General features: G+C 34.8%; 6 protein-coding genes across 6 annotated transcripts; 4 read left to right on the top strand and 2 right to left on the bottom strand.

The window, feature by feature from the left end:
- Positions 1-809: 809 nt before the first annotated feature.
- On the top strand, positions 810-1,825 carry CORC01_11355 (uracil phosphoribosyltransferase; the record flags this gene model as incomplete). The annotated part of the gene is made up of 4 exons (XM_022622980.1): positions 810-976; positions 1,124-1,637; positions 1,700-1,716; positions 1,774-1,825. The coding sequence occupies 4 exons, from the start codon at positions 810-812 to the stop codon at positions 1,823-1,825; spliced, it is 750 nt and encodes a 249-aa protein (XP_022470511.1).
- A 155-nt stretch (positions 1,826-1,980) lies between these two features.
- CORC01_11354 (uncharacterized protein) lies at positions 1,981-2,582 on the bottom strand (the record flags this gene model as incomplete). Its single annotated transcript, XM_022622979.1, has 4 exons — positions 1,981-2,132; positions 2,205-2,252; positions 2,305-2,443; positions 2,538-2,582. 4 exons carry the CDS (start codon positions 2,580-2,582, stop codon positions 1,981-1,983), a joined length of 384 nt encoding a protein of 127 aa, XP_022470510.1.
- A 1,969-nt stretch (positions 2,583-4,551) lies between these two features.
- Positions 4,552-7,242, top strand: CORC01_11353 (GTP cyclohydrolase II; the record flags this gene model as incomplete). The annotated part of the gene is made up of 16 exons (XM_022622978.1): positions 4,552-4,874; positions 4,948-5,070; positions 5,272-5,337; positions 5,387-5,526; positions 5,589-5,632; positions 5,682-5,719; positions 5,770-5,839; positions 5,898-5,937; positions 5,990-6,045; positions 6,097-6,139; positions 6,196-6,278; positions 6,326-6,446; positions 6,649-6,815; positions 6,888-7,035; positions 7,094-7,163; positions 7,230-7,242. The coding sequence occupies 16 exons, from the start codon at positions 4,552-4,554 to the stop codon at positions 7,240-7,242; spliced, it is 1,545 nt and encodes a 514-aa protein (XP_022470509.1).
- Positions 7,243-8,216: 974 nt separating this feature from the next.
- CORC01_11352 (uncharacterized protein) lies at positions 8,217-8,700 on the top strand (the record flags this gene model as incomplete). Its single annotated transcript, XM_022622977.1, has 2 exons — positions 8,217-8,556; positions 8,618-8,700. The coding sequence occupies 2 exons, from the start codon at positions 8,217-8,219 to the stop codon at positions 8,698-8,700; spliced, it is 423 nt and encodes a 140-aa protein (XP_022470508.1).
- Positions 8,701-9,895: 1,195 nt separating this feature from the next.
- CORC01_11351 (ribosomal S3Ae family protein) lies at positions 9,896-10,916 on the top strand (the record flags this gene model as incomplete). Its single annotated transcript, XM_022622976.1, has 4 exons — positions 9,896-9,991; positions 10,078-10,103; positions 10,206-10,707; positions 10,773-10,916. Coding segments are annotated over 4 exons (768 nt in total), but the record flags the coding sequence as incomplete, so codon positions are not given.
- A 610-nt stretch (positions 10,917-11,526) lies between these two features.
- CORC01_11350 (uncharacterized protein) lies at positions 11,527-12,849 on the bottom strand (the record flags this gene model as incomplete). The annotated part of the gene is made up of 6 exons (XM_022622975.1): positions 11,527-11,555; positions 11,739-12,045; positions 12,107-12,302; positions 12,364-12,488; positions 12,553-12,592; positions 12,716-12,849. 6 exons carry the CDS (start codon positions 12,847-12,849, stop codon positions 11,527-11,529), a joined length of 831 nt encoding a protein of 276 aa, XP_022470506.1.
- Positions 12,850-25,183: the final 12,334 nt, after the last annotated feature.

Genomic DNA, 25,183 nt, shown 5'->3' with positions numbered 1-25,183 from the left:
GGCATCCAAGACTTCCAGGTTGACTTTCATTGAGGTACTTTATCTGCATAACACCTCTTGCCTTACATAGCAGGTACCTTAAGGTGCAGCAGTTTAATCCCGAGGCAAGGTACCCAGCGTACCTTAGGTACCTAGTGAAGGTAAGTTAGGCGGGGTTGAACCCCCCCGATGACTCGGGCTCACTGTTGGAACACAAGCAAGCCCCGCATGACCCTTATCTCTCGCTCTCTGCAAGGTAGCCTGTACCTTGTGAGCGGCACCCACCCTTACCTGGCTTCACACATACCTGGTAATAACTAGGTACATTACCTACCTTGGCCACAGTGTCTCCGACGCGCAGGTATGGTTACCTGCCTATTATTATCTACCCACAAGTCGAGACATATCTCGTAGGGCCAATTCGTTACCTTCCTCTACACAAGGCATAGGCAACTGACCCAAGCAACGGGATACGGCGAGCTCCATTGTGTCTCGTGGCATAATCTGTCCATTCACCCCGTTAAGCCCTTGTGGCTTCCCGCGGAGACCTGGTCTTGCCTTATATCGATCCATCAGGAGCTCTCCGGCCGCTGCCCTATTTCCATCTCTTTACTTTTCAGGTCTCTGGACCCCCGGAGCTCAGCACCTGGCCTCTACCTTCCACGCTCGACATCCAAGCCAAGCCGTCTTTGGAGAAACTTACTCCCCGCTATCCCATACATTGCTATCCTCCTACCCCGTTGCCAATTCCCTTTCTTCCTCTTTGCCTTACCGTCACCAGCTTTTCCCTTGAGCAAATTCAAATCAGCAGCCAGACTAGCCTTACTCAAATGGCAAGTCAAGAATCAAAATCCGCCAGCGGCAGCGGGCCTACACAGTGTGTCGGCCCGTTGTATCGGTCGGAAAGTCAGAAGCCCACGGCCACTGTGTCGACCGAGATTAAGCTAGACAATGTGGTTGTCCTGTCCCAGACGCCTCAGCTTATTGCCCTTCTCACGTAAGCTCCTTACTTTCGCTTCTATACTAGTACTGCCCTGCCGTTCATAGCACCTGGTAGATTACGAGGCACCAATGCCACGCCGAGGAGACTCAACCAGTATTACACCTCTTGAAATAGTACTGTTAACTTACTCATTCCCGGCAGCATCATCCGAGACAAGAACACGGAGCGCGGCGACTTCATTTTCTACTCCAATCGCATCATTCGGCTGCTTGTGGAGGAAGGGCTGAACCATCTGCCAACCGTTGAGCATGACGTGACAACGCCCATTGGCCGGACTTATTCTGGCCTCATGTTCCAGGGCAAGATTTGCGGTGTCTCCATCATGCGTGCTGGGGAGGCAATGGAGCAAGGTTTACGCGACTGCTGCCGCTCTGTCAGAATCGGCAAGATTTTGATCCAGCGTGATGAGGAGACAGCCCAGCCAAAGTTATTTTACGACAAGTTACCAGAGGATATTGCCCAGCGCTGGGTCCTTCTTCTGGATCCCATGTTTGCTACTGGCGGATCGGCCATCATGGCAGTCCAGGTTCTCAAGGCGCGCGGTGTTCCTGAGGACCGTATTTTGTTCCTGAACCTCATTGCAAGCCCAGAGGGTATACAGAACTTCACCGCCAAGTTCCCCAAACTGAGAGTTGTCACTGCATTCGTCGATCAGGTATGTGCAAAACGGCCCCAGTCCATCTTAGATCACACAGCCTGATAATCATTCTGCTATAGGGTTTAGACGAGAAGAAGTAAGTCCGCACCTTGCGATGCCAAGAAGTCTGTGTTATACTAATTGGCTGCCACAGCTACATCATCCCCGGCCTCGGCGATTTTGGGGACAGGTTCTACACTGTCTAATTGCGGCCGTTTGTCCTAAACGTTGAACTCCCATAGCCTTGGTTTTCGGCTTATTTTCCTTCTCGCACTGTTGTTCCCGGCCGTCTGCGCTTCGGACCTTGGGCTGGATCTCACAATGCCTCTCCCCATGTACCTCCAAAAGGTTGCTAGGTCATCTAGTATTCATCGTCATCCACATCGATACCCTCACCCCCGTATCTCCTGTCGCCATCGTCATCGTCTACTGGCCGGCTTGGGGGTGCGCGACGAACGCTCGAGGTCTTGTTATGACTCCCACCGACCGGTCCTGCTTCCTTGGCCACGGCATCTGCGAATGTGTGTCAGATGCATACTCTGTGATGCTTGTAAGAGCGGCTAGAGTTTAAAGCAATAGACTTACCAGCAGCATCTACCCACTCGCCGTATACATCTACAGCGGCAGAGAGGTCTGTCAGAGGATTAGCAATGGCGGGTAAATGATAATAAAGGAAGAGTCTTACAATTGATACTACACTGGAACATCTGGCCGCACACTCTGCAGTCCAACGAACCAACACCCGCTTTCTTATCCAGCTTTACGGCGACGGAGTCTTCGTGGTTGCAGAAGAGGCATGTGAACTTGGAGGGGAGAACCTCTCTCTGTGAGTCGTTGTCAGTGATTGCGTCGCCAGCGTACCACCAACACGCATCAGCCTGCATGCCAAGGCACAATCCCTTCCTCAGGTAGACGAACCTTCTTCGGTCCTTGAGGTTTGCTCGAACTTTTGCGCTTCCCCATAGTGTCGAGTACCGTTGATGAGGGGCGCGACCAGCGCGTAGAATGTAGAGGGGAGAACGGTCGAGGGAAAGTGTCGGCGGATGGTTGGCGGCGGAGTCTGTAGTTATGCGCGGTCGTAAGCGCAGATTGATTGCGGGGTTAGACAGAAGTAAACCAAAACAATTAGGATGGGAGGCTTGGGGGAGGTTATTCCATGGCGGGAGGTGAGTGAGGTCAGGAGCCTAGCAAATGCGACGGGGACAACGGTGGAATGCGCGACGGTGACGTTCAGGCAACGGACAAGGCCCTGAACTTTGTGTGTTTTACGGCTACCTTAGTTGGTCTTTGGCCAAGGCGTGGGCGTGGTAGTAAGGTGTGCAGGTGTCCGCCGCAGGTTTTCCCTAGTGGCGGTGGACCCAAATATTCTTCTACCTTACCTACAGTAAGGTAGGTACCTAACTTAGGGTAGGTACCTTGGGCACCTCGGTATCCGTACCTTATCTTGGGTACTGTTCCTAGGTATCTAAGTGGGCATCACTGAGCAGAGAACTTCCAGGCTCTTTTTGAGGTGGGGTGTCGCCTTAGGTAAGCGTGCAATCGATAAGGCATCTCATTGCCTTACCCCGCTTTTGCATTTCGAGGGAAACCAGATCGGAGTCCGGCACCTCACAAATTTGCCCATTGAGCATGTACCACACGTGGTAAGGTAAGTAAGGTAGGCAAGATCCTCAAGTACACGAGTGAGTGAGGGGTTGAGGCGCTAGAGCTGGAAGGCCTTTAAGGTAAGGCACACCCGCTGTACTGTACGTATCACCTTTCCTTATATCTCGCAACAGTGACGTCCAGTTGCTTGCATTAGACGCCATTGTGCTTTCTTGAGGTTCCTTAGTTAGGTAAGGCAATCTCAGGTTGCCTTATCTTGGGTGCTGGAAGCCGCATGAGGCAGTCTTTCCCCTCCCTCCACTGATTCCTGCCAGGTGGTCTAGCGGACGGCCCCGCATCCCGACGACTGGACGCCGCCGCATCACCGCATCGCCATCGGTCCACACCTAAAGCGCTTCTTTATCACGGTCTCCACAAGAGCCTATTCCTTATCAACAGCATCGCGGAGCACATAAGCTACGCTTTTAATACCATATCTGTTGAGTCCACTTGTACCTTCAGCCGGTGAATTACGCCTAGCTAGGGATCTATTATATAAGTGTTTCTGTTGCTCGAGGGGATACAGGTGCGGGTGCGGGTGCGGGTGCAGGTCGGGGACAGTTAGGTAGGTTGGCACATACATTATTGGCAAGCTTGGGTAGGTAGGGTAGGTAGGTAAGGTAGGTACATCTGCACACAACGCAACCGGACTTCAACAAGGTAGGTAAGGTGAGATGAGGTACCTCACCATGGGGAGCACCCCCAACCCCCGTCCCCGGCCAGCTCAGGGTGCACGCGCGGCGCCTTCCGATGGGGTCACGAGATCTCCCTCGGGGCGTCGACCGTCTTTCCTCGGTGCATCTCTATCTTTCCTCACCCTGTTTAGTACATAGCCTTCACTGCTGGCTTCGATATAGTCATCCCTTTCTTCTCTCATCCTCGGCCCTGAGTGGACCAGCCATCGGTGGTCACCGACTTGTCATTTGGTGTCTTGCGTCTCGAGAGGTAGCTGTCCCCATCTCTCACTACACCACCTTACCTTATACTTTATCTGGCTTTGTCTTACTCGGACTCGCCTCCTCTTAAACGTCATCTTGTCCAACCTCTTGTTCATATCTTCCGTCTCTTCATCCCTTTCTCCCTCCTCCCTCATTTTCTCGTCTCGATCCTCCGGGACTCCTGCTCTCCCGTGAAGCATCATACTCAGCTGCTCCACGGTTTCTCCCTCAACAAAGCGCACCTTCAAGGACGTGGGGATCGGCTTGCACGTTCGCTGCCTTCGACCTCCTCGCAAGACTTCTGTCTCTGCGTTGTCCTGTTGTGGTGTGACAACTAGAAACTAATCGCCATGAGCAACAATACTCCCAGCGACGGCTCGTTGGCTGAAGTTATAAATTCCTTGAAATTCATTCAGCAGACTCAGTCCGATCTTGTAGCCGCTGTTGACTCCTTGAATCAACGATATCAGCAGCTGCCTGTTGAGGCTGATGTCGCCACACTTGGTCCGAATACATCTCTCGGTGAGATCTCTGAGAGATCTCAAACCGCCGAGCCTTCCGATGCTGTTGGTGATTCTGCCAAGAGCTCTTCGTCCGATTTGACCTTGCAGGCCCCAGCTGTACCCTCCTCGCCCAGTCAGCGATCCGGTCTGACCTCCCGCATCATCCTAACGTATGTTTCCAGTCTCTGCTCTTCAATAATGTCTGTCGTCGTCGCATGTTCTTGACTAATACTGCCATCCCAGGACATACCCAAAGCAAATTGGCATCAACCCACTTCCTATGAAATGGGGCGAGTCTGACCCCCATTGTCGTGGTCCAGTTGTTGTTTCTCGGTCATCGACCACCATTGGAAGACGCAACGGTCTGTAGACCCGGTCCTCGTTTGTGATGTTTGAAAAAGGTAGTATCAGCTGACGTTATTGTCTGTTATTAAGCTGTCGGAGGTCAGTGCTTACCATCACCCGTATGCTGATTCGTTTTGAACTGACACATGTTTTCAGCCCAGTGAGTCACCTGTGAAATGATTTGAGCGTCGTGAGATGGAAGAGCTGACAGATGAATCGCAGCGGTGGTTCATACTCCATCTACTATGCCCTAGCTGTCGCGAGCAAACAACTGAATCTCGAGCATAGGTAAGCCACTTGTATCGTCAACCTCAGCGTGTAGGCTCATTGGTTCCAGGCCCGACTTCACCAACACGGAGCCGGCTGCCAAAATTGGCCCCTTTCCTCAATGGGGCGATCCCAAGAAGATTGTCGCCATGGACCCTTGGGGCCACCTGTCTCCCTGGCTCTTCAAGGACACTATTGAGAAGCACAATGGTCAGTGATGTAGCCGGGCCTGCAATTTCTCCAACACCAAATTATGGACTAAATCGCGATAGTGGACATTCGCCCAACCATCGCCATTACCAAAGCACACATGAAGGTACAGTTGCGCCTGCCGGAGTGATATTATGTCGTCTAACATGTCACAGCTTCCCGAGCTGGAGGAGAGCGTCAAGAGTGGAAGACTGTGAGTGAAGCCATGGCCAGCGAAATGTGTTCCAATACCTAATGGGCCAGTGTCCCTGACGGTAAGGTCTGCCTGAACGAGCTCGGAGAGCTGGCTGTAACTAAGTTCGCCGTTGAACCGGTATGTCAACTTTTCAGCTCCCGTTGTACTATGTAATCTGCTGACAACCCTCGCCCAGGTTTGGTATCTCCCTGGCGTGGCTGAAAGATTCGGCATCGGTTCGTAAAGCTACGCATCCTTGAGAATATTTCAGCAACTAATTGCATCCAGACGAGGGGGCCTTGCGAAGGTCTCTCTTTGAACACACTGGTGGCAGCTACCCTGAAGTTGGTAACCCCTGTTGCCCTGTAGACACGCACGCTGACTCTTAATCACAGTTGATTACTCGCAACGATATCAAAGTGTTCCTGCCTCCTATAGGTAAGGGTATCCTCCCTGTCCGAGGAAAGAGCGAACCAATCATGGATATTATGTAGGCGGCCTCACGGTATACTGCTTCGGCGATCCGGCCAAGATGTCTGACGAGTCTGTGAGACTCGCTTTGCGCATCCACGATGAGGTTTGTGGTCTTACTGCTACGTCAATTTCGCCGTTAACCGCCATTAGTGTAATGGTAGCGATGTGTTTGGTTCCGACATCTGCACATGCCGCCCTTATCTCATCTTCGGCATCGAAGAGGCAGTCAAAGAGGCCCAGAATGGCGGCAGTGGTGTCGTCATTTACTTCCGTAAGGAGGGCAGAGCTCTCGGCGAAGTGACCAAGGTAGGCATAAATGAGTTCCAAAACTGATTGACATGCGTTGATGACATCGTTTTAGTACCGTACGTGACTATATGCCATTTCTGTATTCTTTTCTAGCTCGCGTGACGAGTACTCGGGGGCGGCGGAGATTGCGATATTCCATTGCAGGCTGCTGATTGACCACACAGTTGTGTACAACGCCCGTAAGCGCGGCGAAGACCGAGCATCGGACTACTTCAAAAGAACAGAGAACATTGCGGGAGTGAAGGACATGCGCTTCCAGGCGCTCATGCCTGATATTTTGCACTGGCTCGGAATCCGCAAGATTGACAGGATGCTGAGCATGAGCAAGTCAGTAGCTCTTCCTCGCCAAAAGGCTTTCACGCTGACTTGGATCGCAACAGCATGAAACACGATGCCATCGTAGGACAAGGGCAAGGATGATGTCATTCCATGTGCTGATTGGATCTTTGTTGACGAGTCCTTTAGAATTCCTATCCACGAGCGTGTTGAGCTCCCCGACGAATGGATTCCCGCAGACTCTCGTGTCGAGATTGATGCAAAGATTACCGCAGGTATGCAAGTGAAAAGGAGTAATTCGGCCTACCGTCAGATGTTGATAATGTCCTTTAGGTTACTTTACCGCCGGAAAGCGCATGACAGAAGAAGAGTTGAGAGCTGTGCAGGGTAGGATGTGGGAAGAGTAAGCCTCACTGCTTTCCCCGGAATTGGGGCGTCATGCATGACTGACAAAATTCCCACTTCACAGTCTCGACCATTAGGTCTTGCAAAGTTGGTCGGTCTTGGGGGGCCGAGTAAAAGCAGTGAAGGCAGCCAGCCCCAGCCCTTGAGGCGGAGAGCCAGGACGATGGATGATGAGGCCAACTGGGAGCCACTGAGGGCAAGCCGCACGTATGAGAACGTAGAAAAAGCAACGCGTGTAGTCGAGAACAAATCCCGCCTGGCCCCCCTCCGGAGCGACGGAGCAGATCAAATGTACCTCTGCGCCTGCTGCCATAACTGAGGGGCCAAATATTCTGTATCGCAGACCCATACCACACATCAACACAGAGAGTCTATCAATATATAAATGCGACGATCGATCCTGGGTATTGCACCACCTGGGTAAGAAGAAACCGGTCCGGGATATCTGTAGACCCAACCCAACTTGTCTGTGGGTTAACCAGGGATGTTGCGGTGCAGATTTCTCTACGGATATATTACCTACGGAAGTGCTGTGCAGTACAGATCGGCTCGTGCTGTGTATGCTCTTGACCGGTCTAGCAGTACCATGGCCGTGGGCGGCCTTGATTGGATTCGACCGAGCGGTAACTCACGGGAACTGGTTAACGAAGCGGTTGAAAACCCCACATTAGCTGCATGCGTGACGCCGGCCATGCATGACCTTTGTGTATAAGTGCCCAAACAGATGCTCACCGACCCATACAACACCAGACACATAGTTGGGAGCCGGCTCCCCATCAGGCACCGGCCATGTGGCCCAATGATGACAAGCCTGGTACTGTCAGCGGAAAGCCGTCGACCGGGCTCGCCCATCCCCAAGGACCGACGTTCCCGCCGAGTAGCCGGACTCGATGGCCTGTTGTTAACGTGCGCAACGCCCACTTGAGGAGGGGTGCAACACAGCAATCATGATTTCCCGTCATCCCACAGCCGTTGCATTTTTGCAACAACGACCGCCATCGTACCTTTATCGACCTCGCCCAGACCCATACCAGTACATCTATTCGAAGCAATGGCCGCCGTTCCTCGGGACCTGCGAGACGCGGACGGCGTGCGGAGGAGAGAGTCATCACCTCGGCCGGATCGGCGACGCCGGCCAAGGCTGCTGAGAGCCAGCGCGACGGAGCCTACCATCACGACGACCTCAAATGCCAGTCGCGGCGCGATTTCGAGCCCACAATCGTCGCAAAGGGCCACCGAGCTCCTCAGCCGCGTGGCCGTATGCTCGGGCCATCCTCCCGAGTACTCGCCAACGTCGGGGGCCGCCCCTCATATAGCGTCGTCGCCCAATGCCGAAGACATGACAATTCCGACAACGAATCGAGTCCAGGGCCACCGAGAGCATCTGTCTTGTTCGTAGACTGCCACAATACCAGCATGCGGCGATCAACTTACTGATACCAGTGTGGCCAGACTCGAACGGCTATTTCAGCTTTCCTAACTTTGATGCTTGGGATGGAGAACGACGCAGTGATGAGAAAGAAGGGGACGTATGAGTCGGATCAGGCTGAGAGAAGTCGACAACGAAGGGCTTCCCCACGCCGACACCGACAGAGGCTAGCTACCGTGGTCGGAAAATTCGGCACACAATGAAGGTCCCGTGTAATGAGGGGAAAGGCGGAGTTTCAGACACGGGCAAATCGTGTTACTCTCGACTGGTAGTCGAGCAAGGAGGAAAGGAGGGAGAGAGGCGACAACGCAAGAGTATCTGAACAAGACCAGAACACGGAACGGAATGGTCGATTTCGAAGTGGCGACATTGAATGAGGCTCGGGCATGATTCTCGCGTCAGGGCGTTAAGGTTGTGGATTTGGAATCATTTGGGGGGTGCGTATCTTTCTCGCGAGAAAGGTACGCAACAATATTCTATGGCGTTGTGTGATCTCCGAGGATATCTAGTTTCATAAGGTCATTCAAAATATGATACCCGTACATACGCAAATCTGAACAGAATTAGAAGGGCACGTAGGAATGAATGGTCGGATGGTAGCGTGAACCTACTTTGTTCAACTTTAGGATTGACGGAATACAATTTCCGTTCAGGCGGCAGACCCGTTCACCGATCACCACGATGTGGAGATACACTACTGCCACGGTGCCACCTTGCTCCAGGGCGGGGCATACTGCTCTGTGCGGTGCCTTCTTGACTGGGGTTTTTGTGATGACATGTCACTGGCCAAAGGGGCCTGGGAGACATGACCAATCAGGAACATCCACTTAAAGGTTGCAGAGACACTGACGTCTCGGAAGTGGGACACTTGGGGCTGGCTCCTACCTCATAAAAATGTGAAATTGTGCATCACGTGATTTACAGTGCTAGACATCGGCTTGGATAACAGATTACTGTCCAGAGAAGTACGGACCCTATTCACTGCTTGCCCTGATTCGGTCGGAGCAGGGGCTGGCACAGTGCCCCCGACGAAATGGTTTGGATTACATAATTCGAACGGGGCACACTCGCTAAGAATTTCGAGCCACACATTCTCGGAACCTGAATTTTATCACCAGCGAAACCACCACCCCTCCAAACCTTTCAACTACTCAACGTTCATCCGCCAGACAATTAACAGCCGCCCAAAATGGCTGTGGGAAAGTGAGCATCACCACTACTCTGGTCGAATTCACGACGACGTCCTGTCGACTGCAATCGTCATTTCGCAGGCGAAGTCCGTATACAGCAGCTGACTAGCGCTCCCACTTAGGAACAAGAGATTGTCCAAGGGCAAGAAGGGTCTCAAGAAGAAGACCGTGGACCCTTTCTCTCGCAAGGACTGGTACCAGATCAAGGTATGAGGTCCCCAATAACGGAAATCGTTAGAATTGCATTCGTCAACCCAAAAGATGCACTGTGCCAAGCTGACTTTGCTTTGCAGGCTCCCGCGCCTTTCAACGTCCGCGAGTGAGTTTTCACCCAAACCCTAACTCAGATCATCATTCGACAGTCGAGTGCGAGACGGATTTCAGCCATTTGGATTGGGGTGCTGACTGTCTGCCTCTTTAGTGTCGGCAAGACCCTTGTCAACAGAACCACCGGTCTCAAGAATGCCAACGATGCCTTGAAGGGCCGCATCCTGGAGGTCTCCTTGGCTGATCTCCAGAAGGACGAGGACCACGCTTTCCGCAAGGTCAAGCTCCGCGTCGACGAGGTCCAGGGCAAGAACTGCCTGACCAACTTCCACGGCCTCGACTTCACCTCCGACAAGCTCCGCTCCCTCGTCCGCAAGTGGCAGACTCTCATTGAGGCCAACGTCACCGTCAAGACCACCGACGACTACCTTCTCCGCCTCTTCGCCATTGCTTTCACCAAGCGCCGCCCCAACCAGATCAAGAAGACGACATACGCTGCCTCTTCGCAAATTCGTGCCATCCGCCGCAAGATGACTGAGATCATCCAGCGCGAGGCTTCTACCTGCACTCTCACCCAGCTGACCTCCAAGCTCATCCCCGAGGTCATCGGCCGTGAGATCGAGAAGTCTACTCAGGGCATCTACCCTCTGCAGAACGTAAGAGCGGTCTATCCCTCACCCCATGTCTGTGGTGACCAATCGGTACTGACAAGTCATCTTAGGTCCACATCCGCAAGGTCAAGCTCCTCAAGCAGCCCAAGTTCGACCTGGGTGCACTGATGGGTCTTCACGGCGAATCTGGCACTGATGACCAGGGACAAAAGGTTGAGCGGGAGTTCAAGGAGCGCGTTCTGGAGGAGGTTTAAAGGAATCAGGCCCTGCATGATAGATTCTTCGGCAGAAGGGGACTCTGGCTCTACCGGTCGGGAAATAAATCCGGCATTGTTTTAGGTCGTTGCACATGGCGTAGCATAAGGCGGCTGCGGGTCAAGGGTACCTCAAAATGGTTATGGTCAATTCTTCAAAGACATTGTGCAACATGTACGCCACAACACTTTCGAATCGTGCCTGCACGTACGGGAGCAACGGGAGGGGAGGGAGAAGAGGTGTCGTGTGGACATATGCGTGTGTGAGAGTGAGCAATGTGTGTATACAAACGCACGCGCGTGGCAATCCATGTTCCTTTTCAGTCGAGGCTCATCGTTGACCCATGCGTAGACTCTCACCGTGATATAGTTACCTGGGCCCCACAGCTCTAGACGGTCCAAGGTATCTAAGAAAGAAAATACCTGCTTGCCTTCATTGAAGATTTTGTCTGATAGATCAGAGTCGGATGGTGGCCTAGCTGTTTGGACTTGATTCATTTTCAACCTGTTTCTGTGCTTGTGAAAGAGCACGATCTATCAGGGCCGTCTGGCCAATCCCCAGTGCCATTATAGACAGGAAGTCCCTCGTGGGATTATGTCTATAGCCAATCTACGTGGCCTCGGTCGTGATATCGACGTCTTAGACGCCGTCAATGAGTGTGTTGGTCATTTGGACTAAATGATTTATGATGTATTGGTACAACAATTACGCCAGTCTCCCTTGTCGAATATTCTACTCTTGATTCTTCAGAAACTCAACAACCGCTGCCGAAGGGTTCTCAGTCTTCTGATCAAAGTTCCGGAATAAAGTGCATGACATACCTTGGCGGAACTCCTCTGGTTTCTCCGAAATGCACCAGTGCCCGGCATCTAAATCTGCCAGTCGAAACTTGGGGAAGAATTGCCCGATCGTAGGTAAAACATCATCGGGCACATACTTGCTCTTAATTCCTCGGACAAACAGAGCAGGTCTTTCGAATCGAGCCTTGGTCGCGTCCTTGAACGGGAAGTCGCCCATGTGAATCAAGGAGCGGCTGATGATGTCGAGAGGCACCCGGAATTTTTGCTGTGGCTTACCAGCATCGGGCCGGTAGAGGTTACCCAGAAGGAACTGGCGGATAGGAAGAGACTGAGCATCGTCAGCGGGTTTGGTCAAGTGAACCATCTGTTGGTGAATTGAGTATTCTCACTTCCTCGTAATCCTTAAGAATCTCGTCTGCCTCGGCCTGCTTCGTGATATTGGCTGCTTCAATTCTCTTCAGGCCCTGGATGTACTTGCTAAATGAGCCCTCCAAGACAGCGTCGACAGGCGCATTATCAACCGCCACGATATCTTGCACAAGCTCGGGGGATTTCAAAGCGAGGGTCATAGCGGCTTTGGCTCCCCTGAGAAGTTCATCTCACTTAGCATACGGCAGCGAAACGCCGTCGGACGGATAAGACTCACATCGAGTGGCCGATGACCGTCGGCATTATCAGTCCATGCTGATTCATGAAATCGGCAACATCGTCCGCCATGTGCACATAGTCGTGCTGCGCTGCATGGGGCGATTCGCCATGGTTGCGTAGATCCTGGTTAAAAGATCAGTGAAAACTCCTGTTGAGTGCTGACGGATGCAATCAATCAGAACCTCACCAGCGCATACACGGGTCTGCCCAAATCACGAGCGAGTACTCTACGTAACGGTCAGCATGCCATATTGGAGCTACGCAGCGATGACTAAACTCGCTTGCTAATACTCCTGTTATTCTTCTTGGATCCGAAAAGCCCGTGAAGAAAAATTATAGGGTTGGAGGACCCGCCAACAGCTCGCTTGCTGGGCTCATGTAGGTCGTAAGATAGGGTCAACCTGCTTTGCGTGGATAATGCCCGGTGTGATTTCAGGCCGATGGTGGCACTCCTCCGCATAGCAACCTGTAGAACTGCCATCATACTCTACTTTGAAGGAGATGTGAAAATAGAACCCAGTTTGCCTAGAACACGGCTTTGTTTTCTTACTTTCCGGTGGGTCATAATTAACACAGTCTCTATAGTAGAGGGCACCTCTAACAAAAAGGGTAAGACTATAAACTAACCGAGTAAATATATAAATTAAATATACTAATTATAAAAAATTAAAAAATTATAAAATATTTTAAAAAAAATTATAAAAAATAAAATAAATATTATATAATAGGAATTAATATACCGACGTTATAAATTAATATACCGACGTCGCTTTTATACCGGCGTCGCTATTTAGCTTTTTAATTAATTTAAAAAAAAACGATGTTTTTTTATAAAAGTAATAAAAATAATTATATTAATATAATTTTTTTTATTTTTTTTTAACCTAAGCTTTTACTTAAAATTTTTAAAAATATATATTATAGCTTATTTATATTATAATTTTATAAATTTTAAATAAGTATTATATAATTTTTAAAAAAGCTTATTATTTAATTATTTTTTATAACGTAATTATAAAGATTTATTATTATTATAAATTATTTTTTACTCATTCCGTTTTTTTAAATATTAAGTTATATTAGCCGTTTATTTATATAATCTTTTATTATCTTTTTTTATTAAAAATATTAAATTAGCTTTTTATTTATTATTAAAATAAGCTTAATATTTAGCTTTAATTTAATTAATATATTTTTTATATAAATTTAATTAATATCGATTTATTTTTATTTTTAAATAAGCGACCTTATTATTTATTATTTACATTTTAATTATTATAAATAATACGGGTTTAATTAATTAGTTAACCTTTTTTAAATAAAGTTAGTTATAATAAAATAAGTTATATTATATTTTTTAATTTATTATAAAAAGATATAATAATTTTAAAATTAAAAATCCGCTGACATAAATTTTTAAAAAACGGTTTTTAAAAATATTATTAAAAATAAACTTTTTATTTATTGAAAATAATTAAATTTATTATTTTAAAATAGATTTTATAATAATATAGAACATTTAATTTAATTAAAATAATATAATTTAAATTATATTTTTTAAAAAAGGCTAAGAATAGCTTTTTATTAAACGGTATTACTTTTTAATTAATATAAAATATTTTAAAAAGAATATTATTAAAAATTCGCTTAAGTATTTAAAACAAGTATTTATATATTCCTAACTTATAAATACTTTATTTTTAATATAATTTTATTTAAAACGTATTTTTTAATTATTAATTATATTTTATATAATATTAATAAATCGATATAACTAATTAAAACCGTTTAAAAAATAACTTTTAATATTATTATTATTTAATTTAGTATTAAAAATAATATAAATATTAAAATTTTAACATTTTTAAATAAAATAATGGGCTTATTATATTTTTAAAAATAAGTATATTATATAAAAATATTAAAAGATTAAGCGTTAATTATTAAAGTTTTTATAAAGTTTAGTTTAGGTTTTTTTAAAAACGTATTTAATTTTAATAAAAATAATAAACTTTTATATTATAAAGACCTTATAATATATATAAAAAAGAGGCTTATTAATAAATATATTAATATAGGCCTTATTTTTATTATTTAATATAGCTATTATTTATATTAATAATTAATATTCTTTATTATTAAACTTATTATTATTATTATTATAACTACGTTTTTTAATTTATTTTTATTTAGCGCTAAGTATAATATTAAAATTAATATAATAAATATAAAGTTATTATTAAACATTTAAGAACTATTTATTTAATATAATTTTTATTTATTTATTACAATTTATAATAATAATAATAAAGTAACGAACTAAATATTAATTTAAAAATTAATAAATATTTATTAAAAATAATTAAAAACTTTTTAATTTATTATTACTAATAAAGCTAAACGTAACGTTATAAATAAATTTAAAATAAATCTATTTAATAATTTAAAAAAAAGGAGTTTAAAATAATTAATATTATAAATATTATTAAAACTAATTATTTTAAAGAATCGTTTTTATATTTAAAACTAATAAAAAGAAATTAAAATAAAATTAATAAAGCGGTTTAGCTCGTTGTTTACTTATTTTATTATATATAAAGTATTTTGTTTATTAAATAGCTTAATTAACGTTATAATTAATAAATATTTAATTAATTTCTTTTAATTTATATAAGCCTTAACGTTATAAATATTTTATTAAATAAATAAAGATTTTAAAAACTATTTTTAAATAATAATATATATATTGTAAGCCTAAATTTTAACTTATTAATTTATAATTTTAATAATATTTTAAACTATTTAAATAAGCTTATAATATAAAAAAATATATAAAAACTTTAAAATTAAAATTATAATTATATTAATTATACTAAGGGTTTAAATAATAATATAAAAACTATTTACTTTTTTTTTAAGCTTTAATAATAATTTATTATTTATAACCGTATTTACAAAACTTATATTATTAAATATTAATATTTTATATAACTTTAGGCTTATTAAATTAATTATATTAAAAAGTATATCGAATAATTTAGTTTTAAATTTTATATTTATTCCGTTTTATAATATTAAATTTATTAATTTTTATAAAAGTATTAATTTAATTAAAAAAAAGTATCGTAAATTTATTTTAAATTATTAAGAATTAATAAGTTTAGGATTTTAATTATAAAAAAAAAAGGATCGGTTATTTAAAATATAATAAAAAGTTATAGTTTAAAAAAACGTTTTATTTTAAAAAAGGGATTAATATAAAAGTAAATAAAATAGTAAATTAATTTAAAAACTTTATATTTTTTATTATTAATAGATATATTTTTATTATTAGAGGAGTATTATTATTAATTATTAATTAATTTTAATAATTTATAAAATAAACTAAAAAGTATTATTAAACTATTTTATTATAAAATAAGAAGTTTATTAAGATTATTTATTAAAAAAAGAGGGGCTATATTTTAAAAAACATCGTAAAAAATAGCGAATAAAATATAATATAAATTTTATATTAAAATAATTATTTATAAAAAGTTATATATTTTATAATATATTAGCTAAGAGTTTAGTAATAAACTTACGTTATTTTTAAAAATTATTAATTTTATAAAATTAGTTAATATTTAAGCGGTTGCTTTTTAAAAAGAGAAATAATAGTAATTAATTAAATAATAATAAGAGGCCGTAATTAATTAATAGTCGTTTTTATAAAGAAGGAGGTTTATTAATATAAGTATTATTTTAAGATTAGCTTTATAAAATATTTTTAATTTTAATTAAAAAAGCTATTAAAGGGAAATAGTATAAATTAAACTTAGAGGCTTAATAATATAACTTTAGAATAAAAGGATTAATAAAATAAAAAAGTTAAGATATTTTATAAATATTTAATAAAATTTAATTATATTAATAATATTTTTTTAAATTAATTAGAAAATTGAATAGCGACGTCGGTATAAAAGCGACGTCGGTATATTAATTTGCGACGCCGGTATATTAATTCCCTATATAATATATATTTTTATTATTTTTTATAATAAAAAAATATAATAAGTTTATTGAAAATTTTTTAAATTACTTTAAATAATAAATTATTTTAAATATATTATTAAATTATTATAAAGAAATTTTATAAATATTTATTCTATAAAATTAATTACTTTAATTAATATAAAATATATGTTTAAAGTTTTTTATTTTATATATTTTAAAATTTTATATTAAAATATAAATTTATTATTATAATTAAAATTAAAACTTATATATAAAACTTAAATTTTTTTAAATTATTTATTAATAATTTTAAAACATTATATTTAGATATAAAATTTTAATTATATAAAATTAAATACAAAAACAATATTTATTTTATAAAAATTAAAGAATTAAATATAAAAAATTAATATATAAGTATAAATAATTAATAAATAAATATAACTTTTATATAAATTTAATTTTAATATAAATATAATAATTATATATTATTAAAAAAAATTATATATAAATTATATATATTTCGTTTTAAAAATAATAAAAACTTTTCTATTAATATTTTTAATTTTATAATATTTAATTAAATTATTTATATTAAATAATATTATATTTAATTTTATAATTTGATATTTTTTATATTTTTTACTATAATATATAATAAATAGTAGATTAATATTAAATTTTATTAAAGCTTTATTTAAATAATCGTATTTATTAAAAAAATAGCTTCATATTATAACTAGCTAGTCGTAATAAGGTTTATATTAATAAAAGTTAAGGCTACGATATTTATAAATAATAATTATTATTAAAATAGCTGTGACATTTCCTTATAGTTACTTAGTAATTTAGTCACGTGTTAAAGCGACCCCGTGTATATAAACAAGCTCGCCGTGTCCCTCTACTTAAGAAAAATAATAATAAAAATATATTTATTATAATATTTATTTTATTATTCGTTTTATTTTTCTATATTACTTTTCCGTATTATTTTTTAATTATATTACTTTTTACAATTAATATACTTAACCCGTGTATTTACCCGGTTAGCTTATAGTTTTACCTTTTTTATTAAAAGTACTTTTTGCTAAAAAGACTATATTAAATAATAATATAATTATATTATAATCTAAATAAAAATTTTTAATTTATAAATATATTATATATACACATAAGAATATAAAAAATATTTTATTTTATACGACCTTTTAATAAACCTATTAAATACTATTCGAATTCGGAAATATAAAAATATATTAACGTTTTATATTATAGTTTTATAAATACCCGGATTTTAAATTATTTTATTTACTAATTGAGTAATTATATATTAACAATTTCGAAATCTTTTATTATATAAACTAAAATAACGATTACCGGCCTTTTTATAATAATAAAAGATTTAAAATTATAAAAGTATATCTTAAATATTAAAAAGTAAATAAGTCGATACTACGCGCTAAGATTAAAGCTAGTTAATAAGTTATTAAATATATATAAAATATTTTTATTTTTACTAAAAGGCTTTACGACTTAATTTTATAACCGTAATTAATTATTTTAAATTAAAACAAAAACCTAGCTATATTACCGGCTAATTATAAAATTACGTTATTAAAACCGCTTTATAAATTAAAATTTATTATATAATTCGTTATAATAATATTATATAATATACCGAGCGAGTATTTTAATATATAAAAGGCGGGGCTTTTAAAAAATAAAAAAACGGTTAAATTAAAAAAATTTTATTTTAATAGTTTTATTTATAACCCCGTTATTTTCTTCAAGAATTATATACCCCCGATATTTAAATTTATTTTTTTTATATCGTTATTATTAATAATAAAAAAGGCTTTATATTTTAATAGGAATTAAAAGTATAGAATATTAATTTTAGGTTTTAAATATTATAAGGATTATTATGGACGTATCGGTTATAAAGCCTTAGCTTTATAAATAATATAAGTCGTAGGCTAAACGCCTAGGCTAGCCTTAATAGCCCCGTTTTCTAAGAACTTATCGGAACCCCGGACCTTTTTAGAATTTAATATAGTAATATCGCTACCCGTACCGATAAAAGCAAGTCCTGCTAGTATAAATATAAAAGGCCTATTATATTTAAATTAATAGCCTATATATCCGTATTAATACGGAATATACCTTATAATAACCGAATAATAATTATATTTAATATACTTACCGTAATACTTAACTTATATATTTTAATATTTAATATATTTATTATAATATTTAGTATATTTACCGCTATACTTTTTATATTTATTATAATACTTAATATATTTACCGTAATACCCGGTATATATTCCGTAGCCCTCGATATATTTATTATAATATTTAATTTATTAATTATAATACCTATTATATTTATTATAAAACTTAATATACCCCTTTTATTATTAAAAGTATTTATTATAACGTATATACATAGCGAGTCGCTTATTATAACGAGTCGCCCATTTCTAAATACCCTCCTACTATTTATATAAATTAATTAAATTATATTGTACGAAATTAATTAAAACTACTTATTAGCCTCTTTTTTAAAAGTCTTTTAAACTATTTAATATATTTATATATTATATTTAGTTTTTCTATAATTACTATATTACCGCCCGTACGATTTAACCCCCTCCGTACGAGTATTTTTTTAATATATATTTTCGTTTTTAATATTAATAACCCCTTTTTCTATTCGGATTATTTTAGCTTTAGTAATATTAAATAAGCTTTTAAAACGTAGTTATGTTTTTTTAATCCTCCGACGCTTATTTAATATTTTATTTATTATACGAAGCTTACGGTATTTAACTTTAATAAAAGCTAATTTATATATTAACTTATTAATACCTTTAGCTTATAAATTAATAACTTTATATAAATATATTAATAAGTTATATTAATAGTTATAAATCCGTTTTTTAAATAAAATAGAGTTTTATATAGCGTTATATATTATAATTAATATTTTTAAATCCTAAAAGCCTTAGCTATTTAAGTATAAGTTAAATAATATTAACGTTTTTAGCTTAAAATCTAAGTAGGAAATAATTATTTTTAAGTTAAAAAATATAATTTTAGTTTATTTAAAATTAGTTTATACGTTTTTTTTACTTATTAAAATAAAAAAAGCTATTTTAAAAATAAAAAAAAGTCGTCTTTAGTAATATATATAATCTATATCCGTATTATTTTTTCGATTTTTTTATTATATAAAGCTTTTAATAGGTTAAAATAATTAATATTAAAAAGCTAAAGCTTATATAATAAATAAAGAGGTATATAAAAAGCGATAATACTATATTTTTTATAATAATTATTAAATTTAGTTAATTTATAACTATTATAACTATCGAGGATTAAAAGCCGTTTAATACCTTTTATACGAGATTTTATATATTTTTTAAAATACTTTAGCTAATTTAAACTAATTTTATTTATAATTTATTTATTTTTACTAAAGTAAATACGTTATTTGGGGGGGAATTAATTATTAATATATTATAAAAAAAGGTAATATTTATTTTTTACGATAATATATAAAAGTAACACTTAGCTATCCGTATATATACCTTAAATAATAAAAACCTATTTTTAATTACTAAGCTACTTCATATAAAACCTTTTATAATAATTAAAAGTTATAATAACTTTTACGTATAAAAATATTCCTATTAAAAAGCCCGTTTTATTAAAATTATAAATATTATAATTATATATTTTATATTTTATAATCGTGTTTTGTATAAAGGTAAACTAAGCTTAAATAATTATAAAATCTTTAATTAATACCTTTTAATAATCGATTTTATATTAAAAACGCGTTTTTAATTATAATTAACGTTATATAAAGTTTTTTATTTATTATAGTTTAATACGCGTCGCGTTGCGTTTAGTAAAAAAGTAATCGGTTATATTTTATATATCAATAAATCATAATAAAAATCTTTAATTAATTAAATTAATAACTTATTTAAAAATTACGGTTTTTTTTAAAAAAGTTATTTTTTTTAAATTCGTATGAGTTTTATATTAAAGTAATAAGCTAATACGTCGGTTGCGAAGTATTATTTTTAGGATATTATAAATAAAAGCTATTTTTCGTATAGATAAATTTAGGTCTTTTTTAATAATTTAAAATATAAAAATAATACGATTTTTATTTAAAAAAGAATTTATAATCGTACGTAAAGAAAAATAGTTATTAAAATAAAAAGTATAAAAGGAAAAGAAAGTGGGCGACTTGCTATAATAGGCGACTCGCTATATATATACGTTAATATATTTAGCTACCCCCTTATTTAAATTATACCTTTTTATTATTAAATAATACGGATATTATTAATGGTTTTGTAAGGGTATTAATTTAAATATTAAATACTATTTTAAAAACTTAAGGGGCTATGCCCTTAGCGGCGCTTATATTATTTTAAAATATAAAGTTATTTTAATTAAATTTATTAAAATTAAAATACGGTATAGAACTTATATTTAATAAGGCCTAAATAACTTTTTATTAAGACGTTAAAACGTAGATTTAAGTTATAAAAAAGTTTATAATCGATTTATATATTATAAGATCCGTCGTCTTAAGCTTTTATTTAATCCTCTAAGAAGCCGTATAAATATAATAGGATTATTAATTATTAAAATTTAAAAAAATAGTTTTATATAATAAAGGTTAATTAGCGATTTATAAGAAATTTAAAAACCGGTTTAAGGCTTTATTTATCGACATAAAAAAGTAGTTTTATATAAATTATTTTATAATAATTAAAATACGTAATATAAATAAGATTCGAATTTTTATATAAAATTATTTTTATTATATTAAAACTTAAAAAAATATTTAATTTTAGTAATAATTTATACGGTTTTATTATAGTTTTACTTTAGAAATACGTATTTTATTATACGAGCTTATCGATAATAATACGCTTAAGGGATATATAGCCTAAGTAAAAAAAAAAAAACGAGCTTTATAAAAAGCTTTTAATTAATAAAATATTAATTTGAAGTATATATATAATATTTATTTAGGATAACCTAAAGATCTAAAAGGGAATAAAAGCAAAGATTCGGTATATTAAAAAGCTAATTATTAAATATAAAACTATCCTAATTGATCGCTATGACCTTTTTATAATAATCGATATAGGTATAATTAAAATACCTATAAAAAAGAAAATTTTTAATAATAGGACTAAATATATAATAAAAACGAGTTACGGTATCGAATTAACGTTAAATAATTATTTAATAAATTATTACGAAGTAATAAACAGCGCCGACGCGTTTAATTTTTTAAATATAATATTTAAAACGATATAAATATATAATTCATTTAAGAATATAAAAAAGACGCTAACGTACGTATTAACGAACTTATTAATAAAGGATATATATTTAATTATATATCGGATTACGAAACGGAAGCGATAATAATAGTAAAAATTAATTAAATAGTGTTAAAATTACTAAATATTAAACTTAACCTCGTGGGCAAGGAGGTAAATATTATTAATATAAAAAACTTAACCGTATAATAATAAGAAATAAAGGGATATATCGATTAGTTTATTTTAAATAAAAGAGATAATCTTAGCGTCGATATAGCTATTTTTTTAGTTAAAAGCCTTAGCCCGGATTATAAAGAAATCTTTAAAAATGATAAGTTTATCTCTTTTAATATAAAAACGGTTTTATATAAAGACAACGTTAACTTTACGTATGCTACGAGCTAAGTAATTAAGGCTACGACGAAACCAGTTATTAAAATAAATAAGAAAAAAAAGATATATTTTTAAATCTAAGCGTATACTAACGAAGACATAGAAAACTATATTATATATATAAATACCGAGGTATTAATTATTCTTATCAACCAATAATAACTTATTTAATATACTAAAAAGCCGGTAATTAAGCTGATAAAAATAAAAAAGATATAAAGGGTTAATAAAGAATTTATAATTATAAAAAAAGCTATTTTTAATTTTTATTTACTTAGGTTTATTTACGGATTAAAGGTTAAAGTTTATTTATTAATTATAGCCGAGATTATTAATAACCTTGCGGCGTAAGTACTATTCGGTACTCCTTTTTATAATATATATAAACTCGCAATAAACTTTAATAAACGAATAGTTACCCTCCGCTTAGCGTATAATATTATTTTAAATATATTTATTAAAGGACGATTTTTTATTATATATAAAATCATTACGGTAAATAATTATATAATTTTACTAAGCGAGCGTAAAATTATATTTATTAATTTTATTAACTTATTTAAAAAAAAAGTAATAATAATAAGAATACGAGATATATTTTATATTTAATATATCCCGCGGTATTAAAATTTATTTATAATTATATTAACCCATACGCCGTTTCGGTATTTAACCAATTTAATAAATTAATTTTTATTAAACGAGGCTCAAAGCTCGGCCGTATTATACTTTATAACGATAATAAAGAAGTGGCGTAAATAATTAATAATATTATCTTTTCCTTATTTATATATACTAAAAAAAGAAAATCGTACGAGTTAATAAAAAAATATATTTTTTTAATTACGAACGGAATTAATTATAATATACTTAAGTAATAAAAAGATATATTAATATACGGGATTTTAAAATTAAAATTAATATTAATAATTAAAAGTAAATACGGCGTCGAGGTGTGTAATTAAAATTAGCTTTACGTTAGCGAGTTTATTAAGGTACTTAATAAAATCGATTTTTATTACGATCGTGAGGTTATTTTTATATCAAATAAGGCTAAGATACGTATTAACTTCTTAAAAAGATAGTAAAACTAAAAATAGCCGGTTCGGAAATTTTTATTAAATATTACCGATAAAGCGTCTACTAATATTAAATTTAAAAAACGATAAGTTTTAAGTAAAGCTAAGTAAATAATAAGGCCTACGGCTATTATTTACTTTTTTTTTATTATTTAAAAATATAATATAAACGGGAATAAAATTAAAAAGCGTATCGTAATTAATATAAGGCCGGTTAATAAATAAATAATACTTAATATCTACCCTTTACTAGATTAGGACGATATTATAAAATCACTATATAAAAAAAAAGTAATATTTATATTTAATATATTAAGGTTTTTTTATTAATTAAGTATATATTTAAAACACCGTAATTATATAATTATAATTAGCCCTTATAAGTTAAAATATTTTAATATAATATTAATAAAATTTAAAAACGCTTTAATATATACTTAACGATTTATAAACTAATTATTTTTTAAATACCGGTACTTTATATAAATATATATTAACGATATTATAATTTTTAGCGATAATAAAATAGAATATTTTAAATATTTTAAAACCGTTATTAATATTTTTAATAAAAACTATATTTATATTAACACGGCTAAGTTTTTTATTAAATTCTTTAAAATAATATTTTTTAAATATATTATAAACGGTAACGGGATTTATAAAACGGATAACTATATATAATTATTTAAAAAGTTAGTTTTTTTATATACGTTTAAAGATTTTAAAATATATTTTAATATAATAAAGTGGTTATGTACCGGGATCTTTTAATACGACGTAATATTATACTTTTTAAACGAACAAAAAATACGTTTAAATACTAGCTTTTATACGTAAAATTAGTTAAAAAAAAAGTAAATTTACGTTTATTATATAAAAATTATTATAAAAGAGATTTTTAAACTTATATTAAAAGAGATCGAAATATAGAACTTTTTATAATACTTTTTTTATATTTAAATAAAAAGGATTTATTATAATTTAAAAAAACTATTATTTTTTAAAATTAATACGTATTTTTTAAAGTTTAGTTTAATAATATTTTAACTAAACGTCGATTAAGATAGAGAGAAGATCCTTAATAAGGATTTTATTTAAAAATATATTAAGCTAATATTATTTCTTTTTTAATTTATAATTATAATTAAAAAATAATACGGTATTATAAAAACCGAAATAGCTATAGGTATATAAGCTATTAAAAAACTTAAGAAATTCGTATAATTTAATTATTATAAAATAAATATTTTAATCGACTACGCTATTATAAAAAGGATCGTTATTTATATTTTATTATAAATAATAGACTTTAATAAGACTAACCTTAAGCTTACGAATATAGTAAATTATTTTTTTTAGTTTAGGTTACGAATTACTTATATTTTAAAGAAGTTTAATATTATTTTAAATACGTTTTTACGACTATTTATTAAAGGACTTGACTTTACGGAGCGTTTCTTTTATAAAAACGAATTAAAGGATATAAACCTTAAGGAATTTATAGATATTTTTAAGGCGGTAATTTAAAATATTATAAACGAAGGTTATATATTAAAAATAGCGGTAATTATAATTCTAATATAATTATAAGATTTAATATAAAAAATTATTAGCGGTTATTAATATAATAAATAATTACGCTTTATAAGGGATTTTATATATATTATAAGGGATTTAAATAAAGAATATTATATATTATTATAAGCTATTATAATTAATAAACTATTATAAAAAAAACGCTAAGGAGTATAACGACCCGTTGCGCCTTAGTATTTAAATAAAAAAGGATTATTATATTATATCGCGACCGATAATAATTACCGACTTTATATTTTTAAGTCGGTAGTTTAAAATATAATTTAATTTACTTACGATAAGGATTTCTATACCAGGACTAAGCGATTATTAATAAAACTTAAGAACTTTTATTTTTTTTAAAAAAAAAGGCTAGTTACGGAATATATTAAATATTATTTAATTTATTACG

The sequence above is a fragment of the Colletotrichum orchidophilum genome (genome assembly GCF_001831195.1).
Source record: "Colletotrichum orchidophilum strain IMI 309357 chromosome Unknown Scaffold_122.1, whole genome shotgun sequence".
Taxonomy (NCBI): Eukaryota; Fungi; Ascomycota; class Sordariomycetes; order Glomerellales; family Glomerellaceae; genus Colletotrichum; species Colletotrichum orchidophilum.
The sequence above is the reverse complement of the archived record's forward strand: the minus strand, read 5'-3'. Positions and strand labels throughout refer to the sequence as shown.